Raw genomic sequence first — 15598 nt, 5'->3', positions numbered from 1 at the left:
GGTGGGTGTGGGGAGAATGAGAAGATGGACAGTAAAAAGATTAGAAATCTTCTATGATGAAAAGGAGAGCTGTTTATTGTGGCGAAGACTCACAAGGAGACCTGATCTGTATGTATAAAATCACTATGAGAGAGAGAGAAAAAGGAGGCAGGTCGGACTTCTCTTTACATCATCTCCCAATTCAGTAGAAGTATAAGCAGGCTTCAGAAAATTGTCTTGCCTTGCATTAGAAGATATTGCTGTGAGAGGTGGTTGGGTTAAGGCAAAATTTTACATGCATAATAGATCCAGATTAGTATTTTTAAGGTTTAAACTAATAAAACCTAGAAGTTTTAGAAGTAATAAACTGTCTAAAATGGAAGTTAAAGAAGGGAGAGGACTGTAGCCCTTGTCCGGACGTTTCTCTACAGTTTTCTTCTGCAGGGTTCCTTTTAACTTCCCTCTGCCTTAGCCGGTGCAGGCCATAATCAGAAGGAGCACTTGGCTGATGCGGTGCTTTGTTTGATACGCCAGCTTGCTTTGCTTTGAGAGAAACGACAGATGACAGAAGTTTGTTCTTCAGACCTAATACGTAATGCGAAAAATGTGAGCGAGTCGTGCCTTGTCAGCGGGTATGTACTTCTACAGCAGACTTTAAAATTATCTTTTTCTCTTGTAGAACTTGAAACAAATGCTCCAGTAGTTGCTGGTCAAAGGTAAGGAGATAGTTTGTGTAGATTCAGAGTAGATATAGCTTTCGTGGGAGGAATTCCCTTTCTCTTTGCTTCAATTGCACAACTTCTGCTACTGCTTTTCATTTTCTTGTCCATACCCTTTCTGTCCTGCTAAGAAATCGGGCTAGTTGAATGTTTCAAAACATTGCTGAAATGCAGAATGCAAGGTCGCTTTTTCCCGCGTCTGTCTTCATGCTTTGGGCAGTGTTCCCTCTTATCCCTTCAGGCCTGAGCGTTTCACGGCCTGGAAGGGTCTTCATGGTTCCACTGTTCAATGCTTTCTGAAAACAAATCAAAAGTAAAACCCCCAAAGCTTGCAGCTTAGCTGTCATGTGAATTTTTGTTTTCTGAAAGTCTTTCTAAAGTTTGTTGTTCTTCTGCCTTTGTTGCTGTTTTCTCCAGATTTCCTCTGTGTGTGTTTGTTGACACTTTGCCGAAACCTGATAGGAAAGCCAGATAGAAACTTCATCTTGTCCCAATTAAGACATTCAGTAATTAAAAGATCAAACTTCCAATGGCTGTGTTCTGCCAAAAGAAAACGTGGTTTCCAAGATCTGTTTCTGTTAGATTCTAAACCCGCCAGGCTCTTAAACTCCGTGGAGGCAGCTGTAACGGCAGACCTTCGTAAGGTTTTTGGGTAACTGCTGGCACAGCTGGCCGGGTTTTGGATGCTGCCCTCGGCGGCGGAGGGATCCCCTGAGCCAGGGCACGAGGTGCGATTCACTCGCTTGCTGCATCAGCAAATAAGGCAGCGTCGTCTTTTGTACGGGAGGTAACGCAATCCACTTTCTCAGCTCAGGAATGATGCTGAATTGAATGTTTAACTATAGTTACCTTCACGTGGATTGGGATCTTTCTAGTTATATCAGAGATGAACTGAGATTTCACAACAAGTTTTTTTTAGGCTAGAATTTTTCTAAAAAGCTGAAGGTGCGACAGTTGGCAGATGAGCGGATTCTCCGGATGAAGTGTCCTTGCGTGTCCGTTCTCCAAACTCATTCAGCACATCAAATTACCCAAGTGCATTTCTGTTTGGGTTTTTCTGGACTGGTGCTTTTCTGAGCAAGACCGGAAAAGAAGGACAGTTTTCAGGCAAACTGCGTCTAGTGACGGCTGATACTCACAGCAGTCAGCTTTGAGCTCCTGGAGTTAAACGCCATGCGGTACAAACCTTAGAGGAACCTTGCAACCTGCAAAGCACTGGAAATATTTTTACTTGGGCCAACTTGATTTCCTCCTATAAAAGGAGAGAAGTGATGTGTTGGTTCCTATGAGACGATCCAAGCTATGGATTAGTCACTAGAATCTGTAAAAATTATCTGTACTAACTGAACTTCGGCTGATGGTGCCCGTTTGCTCACCTCCGGGTATCCCCTGAAGAAGGCGGCTGGTGTTTCAGCTGCCCAGGTTACTCAGCAGAAGACCAGTTTGTGACCTGTTTGGGGGATCAGTTTATAGATTGCCCATAGTACTTACGGGGAGATAGATTTCAATATTTGTTTTGTACCTGAGCCAATCCATGTGCTTCCATATTCTCCTCTCTTGTGTGTTTCCTCGCTTGAGAATGTTTGTCTCTCCTTTCATTGACAAACTGTGTTTTATTTCAGATATCTGTTACTTAAAACCACAAGTATTTGTAGTAGTTTTTCCTCTCGGAGCAGGGCGCCCTCTGAAACAGCGACGCTGTGGTGGAACCTCTGGCGCACGGGTCTGCTCTGTGTCTGCCCAGTCAGTTCTCCGATTAAGGCAGCCTGTCTTGAAATCTTGCAGGCATCATCCAAAGGGCGTGAAATGAGTTTTCTTTCTCCTTTTCCATTATCGGCAGAATAATTTATTTGATTAATTACTTACCTTTGAATTCACAGGAGATAAGTTTAGCTTAATCCACTTAGTCCTTGGAAATTGTCTGGCATTAATGCATTAAGGAGAAAACGCCCAAACCTCAGGATGAGTTTACCGGGTTAAGAGTGATCAGATAAGGGAGGAGTTTAATTACAAAACGTAGCACTCCATTTATTGTCTCAGTGACAAGAAATGTGGATTTCCACACTACCTAAAATTATTTTTTTATGGCAGAAAAAGCTTTCTGTTATAAAAAAAAGATTTTAACTTCAAGCTTTAAAGCTTGAAGAAAGTTTTAAATAAACCTTAAGCTTTTTAAGATGTGAAGAAATCACTTGGATCAATGGAGTGAGTCTCTTTAGTAAAAGCAAAAGCTGGCGTACTCACTGAAGAGTTCGTAATTCCTCCTTGTGTTCATCTGCAATTTCACCTCTGTATTCCCATACCGCAGCAGTCTCTAATGTAACTTGTTTGCTTTTCCTAGACTTCAGTAATGGTGGCACCTGTGGAAAACAGAGCAGACAATTTATAATGCATCTAATTTCTTGGTCTTCTAATGTTGAAAATATTCTCTTTGAGGACTTCTCAATTCTGTATCCTCTGATAATTTTTAATAGAAACGGACTATACTCTGGCTTACTCAGGTCATTCTTCATCTGGTAAAACTTCTGGTATCTCTAGCATTTCATATCTTCAGTGCTAATAGTCCGGAACTGGTACCTGTGTCGGTCCATCCTCCAGCTTGTCTGAGTTGCATAGAAAAACATAATTCTTCTTACACTTCATCAGAAATATTTTGTCCCACTTTATTAGTAATGAGACAAAAGAGAATTGTGAAAAGTCTAAAACTCCAAATAGAAGAAATTCAAGAACAGAGGATTCTGCCGCTTCACAGGAAACTGTAGAGAATGGACAGCGCAAGAGGTCCTCCAGGCCAGCGTCTGCATCCAGCACTGCAAAAGGTAAAATGCACAGCCGTCCTTTCTCTGGAGAGGGCAGGAATAACGTGCTTCCCCAAGTAATAACCCTTTCCATAACTGGCTCAGGACGGTGGGTTACAGCTTGCAAATGTGTGCTTTTAACTCTAGTTTCGATGATTTAGACACAGGTTGGTGTTGCAGTATTTACCAACATCTGTACTGGCAGTAAATCTTGTACGAATTTCCCGTGGTTCAGTTTGTGGAACTTGTTTTCTGCCGTACTCCTCAACGTAGCGTTCGGCAGACTTGCCTAGTGGAAGTTGCATTCTCTTGGCAGAAATGTGTTGCCATTAAAAGGACTGCACTCAAGTAAAAAAGTGACTTTTTTTTTTTTTTTTACCGGAAGCCTGAAAGACACAAGACAAATGCTTAAGTCTTCCCAAGGGCACGGTCAGCTCTCGCGCAGCCAAACGCTGAGGCTCAGGCACGCTCAGAACGCTGCCTGGAGGGCAGCCTGCAGCCTCGAGGGGTGCTGTGTGCTGGCGCACGGAGCCTCAGCTGTTCTTTCCAAGAACATGTGAAATCCTAAAGTTACAGATATTAACCCATGGCATTAGCGGTTGCTGACGTGCCTTATTTCTACACAGGTTACAGTCTTTAACAAAGTATGCAGCATTTGTGTGGTACGCACGGCAATTACCGGAATGCAGGGTCCGCGGTGCCGTTCTGCATTTCTGAAGCTAACTCTGTCAGCTCCTTGTGTTTAAGGGTCAGAAAAATTCTGATGGATGAAAGGTGTGCGAGAGGGTAGAGAGAGACCATCAAGAGGCAACATTCGACCAATATTTTAAAGATAAGATACAGAACAGAGAAGTATTAATATAAAATTATTATAAAAGGAAGTCAAGTTGAATTCAGCAACCATTTTCCGTACTGAAGATACTAAAGTTTGATGGTAAGAATATTTGCATTTTAAGAGTTTCAGAGAAGACTTCCAGCTATACGTAATTGCGCAGTGACTCTCAAAGATTACGCAGAGGGACCTGTATGTTCTGCACTTTTATGGCTGCTGAATTTAATTAAATTTACTACCTGTGGCAGGATTGTGCAGAAGAATCTAAGTCTGTATTGTAAAAATAAATTCTCTTTCATGATTGTGAAGAAAAGTTTGAAAAATGTGAAGCCGATGTAAAATCGATTTGGTGATACCTTCCTGAGTTTGAGGGGATCTGAAGCGTGTGACCTGCCCCACATACTGAAATGAATAAACCTAAAGATGACAACCAGTGGCACGTCAAATTCTGGAAATGTGGGAACATGAAAGTACTTCAAATTTAAATAATACCAGAGCTCACTTAGGGGGTTTGTACTGGCTGTGTTATTCGTTTACCTCTGTAAGTAAAATCACTGTCTTTAAAACATGCATCTGAAACTGCCGCAGTGTCTAGGGGTTCTGCCTGAAAACACGGGTCCGGCTGACCGTGGAGTACCGTGGGCTTTGAGTGCCCCAGCTCCAGGCAAGCAACTGCCTACTGCCAAGCTGCAGAGAAGATGAGCAAACCAAGGCTCTCCTGCGGCAGGGGCCAGGCCGGAGGGTGGGTGAGGTAGCTGAGGAGGCGTAACGAGGTTTGCCACTCGTGCCTACTCTGTTCTACGTTTTTATTAGTCAGTCGTAGCTTAAGAAGGCACACTTGTTTGTATGCTCCTGGCCTCTTCCTAGACACGGGCAGTTACGTTATCTGTGTCCTGAGAAACTCGCTAATCCATATTGAAGTGAATGCGGGGCCGGGAGAAGTTCCCTTTTGAGATAGAGGCTGATTAAGGTCACTGTAAAAATGGCAATTAGGAAAAACCTCAGTGGAGCAGGGAGAGAGAAGTAGACTTTGACCAGTTCGTGTAGGAATTCCCTTGCTAGGCACCAGGAAGGAGGAGGCAGAAGGATGACTGTAAGAGGAGAGGCCACGCTGGAAGTCAGCCCGCGTCCGTGTGTACTCGGCACGCTTTGGTGCGCAGGTTTTGGTTAGAAGCAGGCGAGGGAGATGCCGGTGATGCTCACAAGGGGCTGGTGATGCTCACAAGGTGCTGGGACAGGTACCGACCCCTGCTGAGCGCTGCCCCGTTGGTTCTCCCAAACGGAGACTTCAGCGGCGGCAGGGATGGCACAGCGAATGCTGCTGTGGCCACGGTACTTCAAAGTAGCCTTGCTGCTCGGAGGGAGCTCCGGTGGCCGCAAGTCGTGCCTGTTCAGATGTTTCACTGCTGAAAACTGGTACTGTCTTGGTATTTTCCCTTTTTGGAGTACCTTTCTGGCAAGGGCTGTTGCAGCATTTACCGTAGCTTCGAGTTTGTTAAATTTTGAAATGTTGAGGTTTTGGAGTATTTTGGGTTTTTTTAATGCAACATTTAACAGCCATGGAGTCGTACCGTTGCTTTTCTAGTTTTAGGTGTCTTGGAAATTTTTTTTCCCTTTTGACTCTTAAAATACACACAGCTCTAATAGCTTTTGGAAAATATTCTGAAGAGCCAAAGATACATTGCCAACATTTAAAATCACATTTAAAAAAAAATCTAAAGATGCAAATACCCTTGGTCCTTACTCTCTTCCTTCTTTGTTTCGAAATGGAAACGTAGTGCCTTGGTAAGTGCACTGGAAACGTCGCCTGCTGTCACTGTAGCTTCTGCGAGTGCCCGGGTTGTTCTGCGGTGCGGCTAGGTAATCTCTGTCTTTCTCTTCTTCTGCGAATCATGGTGTGCGCCCAAGGGACTCGTTTTCTAACGACCTGACTTTCCAAGGGCTCAAACAACTAGATTCTTAACTTGCGTGGCAGGCCCCAAAATATCTTCCTGAGTTTTTTGTAACACCATCTCCATGATGCTTGGGTCTGATGGCCGCGGGTTGTGCTGCTGTTGCAGGGAGGCTTCCCGCCGTGGCACGGCTGAGCAAGCTGTGGCATGTGGGGAACTGAAGTTAAGAACAGTTAAAAATACACGACTCTTATTTTTAAGGCCGTTACGTTAGGACTTCCTAAACGTTAAACTCGCAACGCTGGGAAATAGCGTCCTAGCAGAAGCTGGGGGACTCGGTGCTGTGTCGCTGCCGGCGGCTGTCAGGGCAGGGGCTCCGCTCGTGCCGCCTCTTGCCAAGAGTCGGGGCTGCGGCAGCGCTGGTCCGCAGAGCTTTCCGCTCCGGTGTGATTTTGGAGAAATGAAAGGGCACTCTGTGCACCTCTGGTGAATGGCTTACCGACTTCGTATCCATGCTTTTTTTCTTCTCTTGATTTCAGAAACGAGTGCCAGTGCAATGCAGTCAAAAAGAAGAAAATCCAAGTAAATTACTGCATGGAAACATGAAACTTGTAAATGAGTGTGAATTTACCAATAGCAATTTTGAGCTGTGATTTTTCTTTTTTAAATAAAATTCTGTACAGTAAGTCATTTTAATATTATACTGTTCCCAATAAATGATTTTTTTCTAAAAAACAGATAAATAGATATAAAAACCAGGTTCTTCTAAAACCCCCTGGATTTACAAAGTGAAGTCCAGGGTTAGCACATTAGGTTCATGTGTTTGTATGAAATGGAAGGGGAGGGGAAGACAATTGTAAATTTATTTGTTTCCACTTTTCATAAACAAATTAGAATACAGGGTTGTCATTTTTAGGTATTAAAATAATGTATTGTGCTGTCGTTTAAGTACTGTATGTGAATAGCAGTAAGAGGGTTTATAAACAAACCCGATCTTGTTTGGAAATGTAAATAATTTTATTATATAGTAGATCTGATGTATTTGTTGTAGAAATGGACCAGTGAAACAAAAAAATAAATTTAAGGGTTTGTATAATGTGGAATCCCTCCTGCTCTAAATAAATGTTATTGTCCTACAGTTTGCGTTGTGGTATTATTAGCAGCCACCGCAGCATCGTTCCGAACGGAAGATGGAAGGGATTATTTAGAGCTCTGGGCCTGCAAGCTCCTTATATGGCGCTTTAGAGGGGAATTTGTTTAGCCACAACCGAATTAACTGATGCGGCTGGTCTCGCCAAGCAGGGCCCGCTCCTGCCCTCGGGGTGCCTGCAGTGCCTGCAGAGCGAGGAGGCCCCGGGGACGGCGCTCCCCACGGGGGAGGCTGCTCGGCAGGAAAACGCGGCAGAAAAAAATGCCGTGTTAAATGGTTTGAAGACTTTCTGAAATGGGGTAGCCCGAAGTGTGTTTATCTGGATGACTCTGCTGCCGTCAGCGGTGCCGGGTTGGTTTGTCCTGCCGCGGAAGGTGGGTCAGCCTCTTCTGGGAAGCTCTCACGGTGAGCAACTGAGAGGCCGCTCTCTGCAGATTGCTTGTTGCTTTGTGCGCAAATAGATACTTTTACCTTTTTTTCTTTTCTTACGGAATGTTAAAAACGTATTTATGTATCTCAAAAGGCTGATTAAATATAAGTTGTCATTAAATATGAATTGTCACCTTTTATCATGACAGAAATTACCTATTTGTGCACAAGGTAAGAGAGGCTGATGGCTCTGGTCCTCGCTGTCGCGGTTTGGATGCTCCGTGTCTCTTGCATGGGAGAAGTCGGGTGTCGGTGCGGGAAAGCCGCCTCCTCCCGCGCCCCGAGGGCCCCTCTTCTCCAGCCCCCGCTCGCTTCTCATGCTTCACAGGGGGAGATGTGGACTTGGGTTCCACAAAAAGTATTGTACATCCCTGCATGCCCGTTTACATATGCGTGTAGGTTTATAGATCCATGCCTGCACATTTATATATGCGTGTAGGTTTATAGATCCATACCTGCACGTTTATATATGCGTGTAGGTTTATAGATCCATGCCTGCACGTTTATATATGCGTGTATGTATTTCTGTGTGTGCTCACACACAGGAGTACAGTCAATAGGAAGCAGTTTCTGAAATGGCCCATTTTTACTACTTCCATCCTCCACCTTGCCTTTCTTAGCCTTCATCTTCAGTGGGCCGGTTCACAAAATCGGCTTTATTCCACGTCAGTGTGTGCCAAGGACAAGGCCGGGTTGCCCCGCGCCTCTCCCAAGTCCTTGGTGGGGAGGGAGCGGCCCCGTTGTGTTTTGCTGTTCGACATCCTACCCACCGAGCCTGCCCGAAAGGCGGGGGCGAGCGTGCCGGTAACCCGGCGTTGCCCCTGCTCCCTGCCTGGCCTCGCCGCCGTCGCTGCTCAGGTCAGTTGGGAGGTTTTGGAGAACGGGGAGCTGGAAGGTCATCTTTGCAGGTGAGGTCCGCTGCACCAAGAAACGAGGGGAAGAGAGGGGATGCACTCAGCTTTGCAGAAAACACCACGTTGGGGGAAGCGGATGAGGACAGGGTCGCCGTTTACACGGACATGGACCTTGGGAACGGACAAGTGCAAGATCCTACACCTGGGAAGGAGCCTTGGAAGGAGCCACGGACCCTGGTGCTGGTGCCCACTGATGTGCTTGGCTGGGGAGCAGCTCTGGTCGGAGCCCTCGAGGAGAGCAAGCTAAGCCCGGCTTAATGCAGCGAGGAGGGCTGCTGTACCGGGCTGCGCTAGATGAGCATAGCCAGGAGGTAAGAGAAGCCATCGCTCCCCTTCTCCTGGCACTTGTTAGACCACATCTGGAGCGTTATTGCCAGTTTTCCACCACGTGCACACACACAAGGTGTTGATAACGTAGAGGGGACACAATAGAGGGCTGCTAAGGTGGCCAGGAGCTGGGAACACCTGGTCTTGCAAGAGGAGAGGTCGAGGGAGATGGGCTTCGGCACCTTTCGGGTACTGGAGGAGATGGAGCCAGGCTCTTATGGAGGTGGGTGCTGGGGGGGGGCGGACACACCACTAGAAGAAATGGAAAAAGAGGAGGTTCTGGCTGGGTACAACAAAAAATTCTCCCTGGGGACAGCTGGGCACTGGAGCAGGGCTGAGAGAGGTGGCGGGCTCGCGCTCTCTGCAGATTTTCAAGAATCAGCTGGAGAAAGCCCTGTACGACGTGGTCTGAATTCGGTATTTGCCCTGCTGTGAGCAGCAGGTTGGACCGAAGGCTTCCTGAGGGCTGTCCCAGCCCGAATGACCCTGTGTTTGTCTGCCGCTGCTGAATTTGGCTTTCCCTGAGCTTTATCAAAGCTCGCTCTTGCCTAGTCTTTCATTCCCGATCTCTAACCTCAGAACTCCTGGAGGCAGCTGGGGGATGGCGGGTGTAGCGCCCGGCGCAGCCCTTGGCTCGGCTCCGCTGGAGGAGCTGGCGCAGCCGCTGGGCTCGGAGAGCTCCGTGCCCCCCTGCCCAGCGCAGGCTGCTCATGGCCGCGTCCGCTCTCCTTTAGGGTATCTCCAAGGATGGAGGCTCCTCAGCCTCACGGGGCAACCTGCTCCTGTGGCCAACCAGCCTTGCCGTCACAGTTTAAGTGGAATTTCTCTGCTTTTGTACTTCAACTTGTGCCTCTCATCCTGCCCCTGGGCTGAGAAGAGTCCGGCTCCCGTGCTCCCCCCGTCAGGTATCGGCACACGGGGATGGGATCCCCCTGAGCCTCCTCCCGCAGGCGGAGCCGTGCCAGCTCTCAGCCTCTCGCTGTCGGATGCTCCAAGCCCCTCACCATCTTCGGGCACCTCTGCCTCTGGGCCGCAGGCGGGGGTAAGACCGTGCCGGGCCACTGCGAGGGGCTTGGAGAGGCAGCTGATGCAGCAGCGGTCGGCTGATGGGGTCTCCTCTTTCTCCGGGCACTCGGCAGCTGCTCTAGCCCTTGCAATCTCCTGCCGCGTTCTAGGGTTTGGTAATGGGGAGGGGGAAAAAATCCCCCAAACCACTCAGCCCGTACCACCCCCTCCGCTGTGCAGCCTTGTCTTCGGCGGGGACTTCCTTCTATTGACTTCTCTCTGACCCTCACAGCATTGACTTTTGAAAGCTGATTTTAAAACCCAAAGCTTTTTGCAAACAGGTTTACTTGCAGGCTTTAGAGGAATACACATCAAATAGAGTTTAAATATTTTTTTTTTTTTATTTCTTGGGGGTTTTCTTTATATTAGATTTTTTTTTCAGTCAAAAGACAGCATTACAACCTAACAACCAAAACCAGGTTACATACACACAGGCACGCTACATAACGTATCCAGGCAGCCGTGTCCTCCGGTCTGTTGACACACAGCAAATGTTTAAACAATGTCCTACGAGAAGGAGACACCCTTTCTCTACTAACCTTGCTTACACCGATTTAACACGTAACGCACAAAAAGGACATATTTCGTTAGCTTCTAGTTTCAGACGAGGTTTCAGTCCTACAGCATAGGTGATGTAGAAAAACGTGGGGCTTTTTTTCCCCTCTTCTCAAAGTCCCGGTGTGGCAGTTGTCCCACTGCGGTAAGGCATTCAGCAGAGCGCGGCCGATGGAGAGCTGCTGGCATCGGCTGGGCGGCGTGGGCCCTCTGCGACGCCGCAGCCCGCTCAGCCGTGGGGCCGCGCTGCCCGGGCGCTGGTGGCGCAGGGCGGGCGGCCGGGGACCGGCACGTTGGCCGGCGCGTTTTAGGGAAGGCTTAAGGCAACCTCTTCTGACCGAACACACGTTCTTCTTTCTCCTGAAAGGAAACACGGCTATCGAACGCGCCGTCTGTCCGGGCAAAGCGCTGGTCCTCCTGCCGCTCCTGCTTGCTCGCCACGCGCAGACCAGTGAGGGACTGGGGTTTGGGCTGAGCTTTTCAAAGCTGCCTAAGAGATTTAGCATCCGAAATGCTAAACGCTTTTTAGCTATTAAAAAAAAAAAAAAGCTAAATGCTTTTTAGGGCATTAATTCTGTTAGGCTTCTCTGAAAATCCCAGCGTCTACTTTTAAAACAACATAGAAACACAGAAATATCGAAAACGGACTCCCCAGTCATCGCTTGCATAGGCCGTTTAGCTATAGTTCACTGATTTATTCAAGTTCGGCAGTTGTGTTAAAAAAAGATGAAAACCATGAAAAAGGGTGAAAGGCACGTGTACAGTCAGTCCAGCATGGAGGTGGGTAATTCCCGTGGATGAGTTTTACAGGCAGAATACCTAGGGTGGATACGTCCAAGTAAAATATTGCGGTGCTCAGTGGCTCTGTACGGCTATATTTACGGTACAAGAGGAAACGTTACTATTTTACTGTTAGGCCTTGTGCTGTTCCTCATCCCTCGATTTCCCGACGCACAACTGTGTCAACAGAAAGCTGAGGCTAAGGCTCCAGCGAGACCGGGGCGTAGCTGCTCCCGGCTTCCCGGGCGTGGGTACGCCAGGTGAACGTGGAAGCGTGGAGAAACCGCGGGCTCCCCGGTGCGACCCATTTTGAAGCTACACTTAACAATTTGCTGTGCTGGTTTCTCCCTCCTTTTGCAGGGAATAAAATCTCCCCCCCCCCCGGTGATCAAGTACGATCAGCGTGGAAGGTAGAGGGATTTCTGTGGTCAGCCGTAATGGAGCCAAAGCCTCGGGCAGCGTTTGCACGCGCCGGGGCACGCGGTAGCACCGCTCGAACAGGGCTTTGTGCGGGCTCCGGGTGCGGGGCTGGACGAGCCCCCCCAGGCAGCCCAGCAGGCGTTAGCTCCGAGGCGAGCCCAAGGCGGGACCCTGGCGTCACCTCCCTGTAAAAAAGAACTTCAGAAAGGACGACACCTCAGCGCCATCTTTGTTATTAAATAGAGCTGCTCGTCTTTGTCAGCCTCATCCTTTTAAGGAAACGGTTGTGGCTTTAGATAATGACACAGACCTGTTTTAAGACGCAAAAAGAAAGGCTGTTTGATGATGCATCGATGAATGGTGTGAACCGGGAGGCGGTGGGGAGACCTCCAGCCCGATGTGTCTGGTTGTCCAGAGCCCGCGGCTGACGAGCGCTCCACCACTGGCACCCTGGAGGCGAGCGGAGGGGAAGCAGCATCTCCATCTCCGACGGGTTTGAGGACACCTCTCGCTGGCAGAGGGACTCGCCCACCACACAGAGCCTCTCCCACCACTTCATCCAGCTTCCGCCGCCATGTTCACGCGACTCGTGACAGCCGCTCTGGTCACGTTAACGGGACGAGGGCTGAGCCCTTGAGGACGCCAGGAAATTATTCATGACTTTGACATTGTATTGAGCAGATCTGAGAGAAACGGGGAGAGATGGCAAGCTCTGCCTTGAAGAAGACAAGCCCTGAGGTGATGAACCCCGTTTAAGGCTCCGGCTGCTCTGACAGTTGGAGGCCCCTGGGATGTGAGGCTGCGAGTGTGGGGGTGCCTGTCCTCGGGCTCCGGTCCCCACGAGCGGCTGCGCTGAGGAGGTCACCAGGCGCAGTCCCGTGCTGGAGAAGGACTGGGGGGAGCTCTGAGGACTGGGGGGCTGCTGGGGTGCTGGCGCATGTCCCCCCCACAGCAGCTTTTTCTGAGCACAGACAGCAAAGGAGGTGCGGCAAACTGGAGGCTCATCTGTGCCACCTGTGGCAACGGTGGCTGTTGACAGTCCCCAGCGGCTGGAGAGTCACCGTGGCACCAGCTGGACGTGGGTGGCCTCTTCTTGTAAACCCAGGCGCTCATGGAAGACGCGGGGCCTGCCATCACCCCAGCCCCAGCACAGGAGCGGGGCTCGGCGCTGCCTTCTGCCAGGCAGCAGCAGACAGATGCTGAGAACCGTTTCTCTTGACTTGAGATGTCCCACCGCTTTTTACTGGCTGTTTTCTAATTATTATACGGTTTAACCTTTGGGGACTCACTTGTTTTCCAATGAATTCACCTGAAATTTAATTTCCTCTTTATGCAGGGCACGGGACTGATATTTATCCTCCACAGGAGCGACTGCAAAGCTCTGGGAGTCAAGTCTAGAACCTCACGGGAGTATTTTTTCATCTTTTTTTTTGTTCTGACTGGTATGACAAGACATCTAGTGGGATTTTTGCTCCCCAGTGGCGCTGGATGGAAGAGGAAAAGCTATCAGTAAGAGGTAAATGTAAAATTATCTACTAATTAGAAACATGCCTAAAGGAAGAGTGAAGATTGCCACAGCAGTGATCTTTGGGATGAGCCATGCATTTATGTTAACCGTGATGAAAAAGAAATGCTGACTCCCATGGAAAGAAACATTTTCCTTCCCGATCGAGCTTTTACAGCAGGGTTTTTTGGAAAGCGCATTTGTGAGTGCAAGTTTCAGAGCATCGGGTGAGAAGGACTTTTGCCCCAGCTCCCCAGCAGCTCCCCCCAGTCTCGCAGCGCAGGCAAGAGCCAAAATTCAGTGAAAGGACTTTGTTGCGGCTGACGTGGCTGCCAGCGAGGTGTCCTGCGTGTGCCGTGGCCGCACCGTGGCCGCGAGCCTGCCGTTGCACGGTGCGGCAGGCAGAGCCACGCGGGGAGCTGCCCGGGGAGGTGGGTCGCACAGGGGTATGCGGGTTGAGACCTGTCCTGGCGTGATCTGGTTTTCATCTCAAGAGGTGGCACTTCTCCAGGAGAGCTGCCTCTCCCGGCCTTGTCCTGATGGCTGGGGGAGCCTCACCACTCCCTTCAGGGGGTTCTTCCATCGCACTGGTATGGAGATAGGCTGCCCTGCCCCGTGCCGAAAGACGGCAACGGAGATGCAAATCTCTCGTGCCTTGCTCTGAGAAGGTCCCCTGCACCACGGGGTCTTTGAGTGGCGGAAAGGATCCTTCCACCACAGGGGTCCGCTGCCTCCACAAGCTCCAGGCGGTGCTGCCCCCGCCTGCCCGCGGTGTCCCGATGCCCCCAGCCCTGCCCGTCCGTGCCCGGTCCTCGCTGCGACACCAGCGCGGGGCTGGGAAGGTGCTGCCAGGGCCAGAGCCAGCTCGCCCATCGGTGCCCTGGCAGCCGTGGCTGCGGCACTGCCACTCTGCCAGGCAAAGCAAGCGTTTACTGAACAGAGATTTGCCCAGGTCTCTCCACCGGGGAATTTTTCCTTTTTTTTATGCTTTCATTGCAAGAAATACGAAAATTTCCTTCCACAAATCCTCCTGTCACCTGCACCAGCATTTCTCCACGTGGCTGCTCCGACGACTTCCCCCATCCCGGCTGCCTTCTGATCCCAGGGACGCGGTGGGAGCCGGGCCAGCTGCGGCTGACGGAAAGCACAGCTCCGCTTCACCTCCCAAAGCCTTGGGGGCTCGCTGCTTAAAATCCGTACCAGCTGTTCACAACCGAGCCCAAGGAGGGACCAGCCACATTCTAGCAGCTGTAAGGTGAGCTTCTGGGACATGGGCAAATGAAGAGGGGCTGCTGCTCAGGGATGGTTTCGCCACAGGTGGCCACAGCTCCTTTTCCACGCAGGCGCTGTGTCGGAGCACCAAACCCTGCAGCTCTTCGACGCGCAGCAGCCTGCCGCGGCCTCTCGGCGACACGTGCTGCCAAAAGCTTCGGCCACATCCCTGCAGCATCCTTCGGGACCACACAACCAAAGGCCTCACAGACAGAAACAAACCCCACATCTGAACAGAGAAGCCCAGAAAAAACACATTTTTAAAGACCCCAGCGTATTTGTTTGTCCCTGAGTCCATGCTGTATTTTCCCCCTACGCAAGTAAAGAAAAGCAAGCAAGACCCATCCTAGCCGTTCAAGCAGGACACCAGCCCACGGGCCTCCCTGCCAGCCAGTGCCGTGTTTGCTTCACCTTCCCATCGGGAGCATCGCGCAGTCAGTCACAAATTGAAAATACTGGGTGCAAAAAAAAAACAAAAACAAAAAAACAAGAAGAAACCCCTAAAAAACTAAAACCCGCACCCCAAAACAACTACCAAACACCCACGCCGCGTTGTGAAATATCTACACATGCACACATGTGCACACACGGGAAAAGTTCTCAGTTTTTAAGCACCTTTCTTTTGTTTTAAGATTCGAGGAGACTCGTAACCTCAGTGTAAAGGGGTTTTCTTGCTCTGGCAACACTGGGCAGGAGATTTGGTATCAGGCCAGGTCTTGTGCTTGCCGTGGGGCAGGAGAGGAGCACTGCGGGGCTTTGCGCAGCGCAGGCTGAACACACCCCTGCCCAGCATCAGAAGGGTCGGTCGCGCGGGCGGAGCGGAGCCACAGCCACTCTGCAGGGGTTAAGAGCCGATTATTGGTGTTAATACAAGAGCAAGTGCACAAACACTGGGGGGGTCACAGGAGCCCGCTTATGCTGTGGTAAGTGCGCTCGGTTGACCTGCGGGATGCTAGGACTCT

General features: G+C 49.8%; 1 protein-coding gene across 21 annotated transcripts in view; it reads left to right on the top strand.

The window, feature by feature from the left end:
- NCOA6 (nuclear receptor coactivator 6) overlaps positions 1-15457 on the top strand; it is a 55312-nt gene extending 39855 nt beyond the window's left edge. For 4 of the 21 annotated variants that reach the window (XM_087749346.1, XM_087749347.1, XM_087749350.1 and 1 more), the window contains 2 exons: positions 659-695; positions 3345-7358. In XM_087749346.1, coding sequence (XP_087605472.1) covers positions 659-695; positions 3345-3657 — 350 coding nt within the window. In that variant the 3' untranslated portion in view covers positions 3658-7358. The other 17 variants (XM_087749349.1, XM_087749353.1, XM_087749348.1 and 14 more) reach the window with 10 other exon arrangements.
- The last annotated feature ends 141 nt before the right edge of the window (positions 15458-15598 follow it).

The sequence above is a fragment of the Nipponia nippon genome, unplaced genomic scaffold, assembly GCF_047370975.1.
Source record: "Nipponia nippon isolate SJK-2023a ecotype South Korea unplaced genomic scaffold, ASM4737097v1 scaffold_13, whole genome shotgun sequence".
Lineage (NCBI taxonomy): Eukaryota > Metazoa > Chordata > Aves > Pelecaniformes > Threskiornithidae > Nipponia > Nipponia nippon.
The sequence above is the reverse complement of the archived record's forward strand: the minus strand, read 5'-3'. Positions and strand labels throughout refer to the sequence as shown.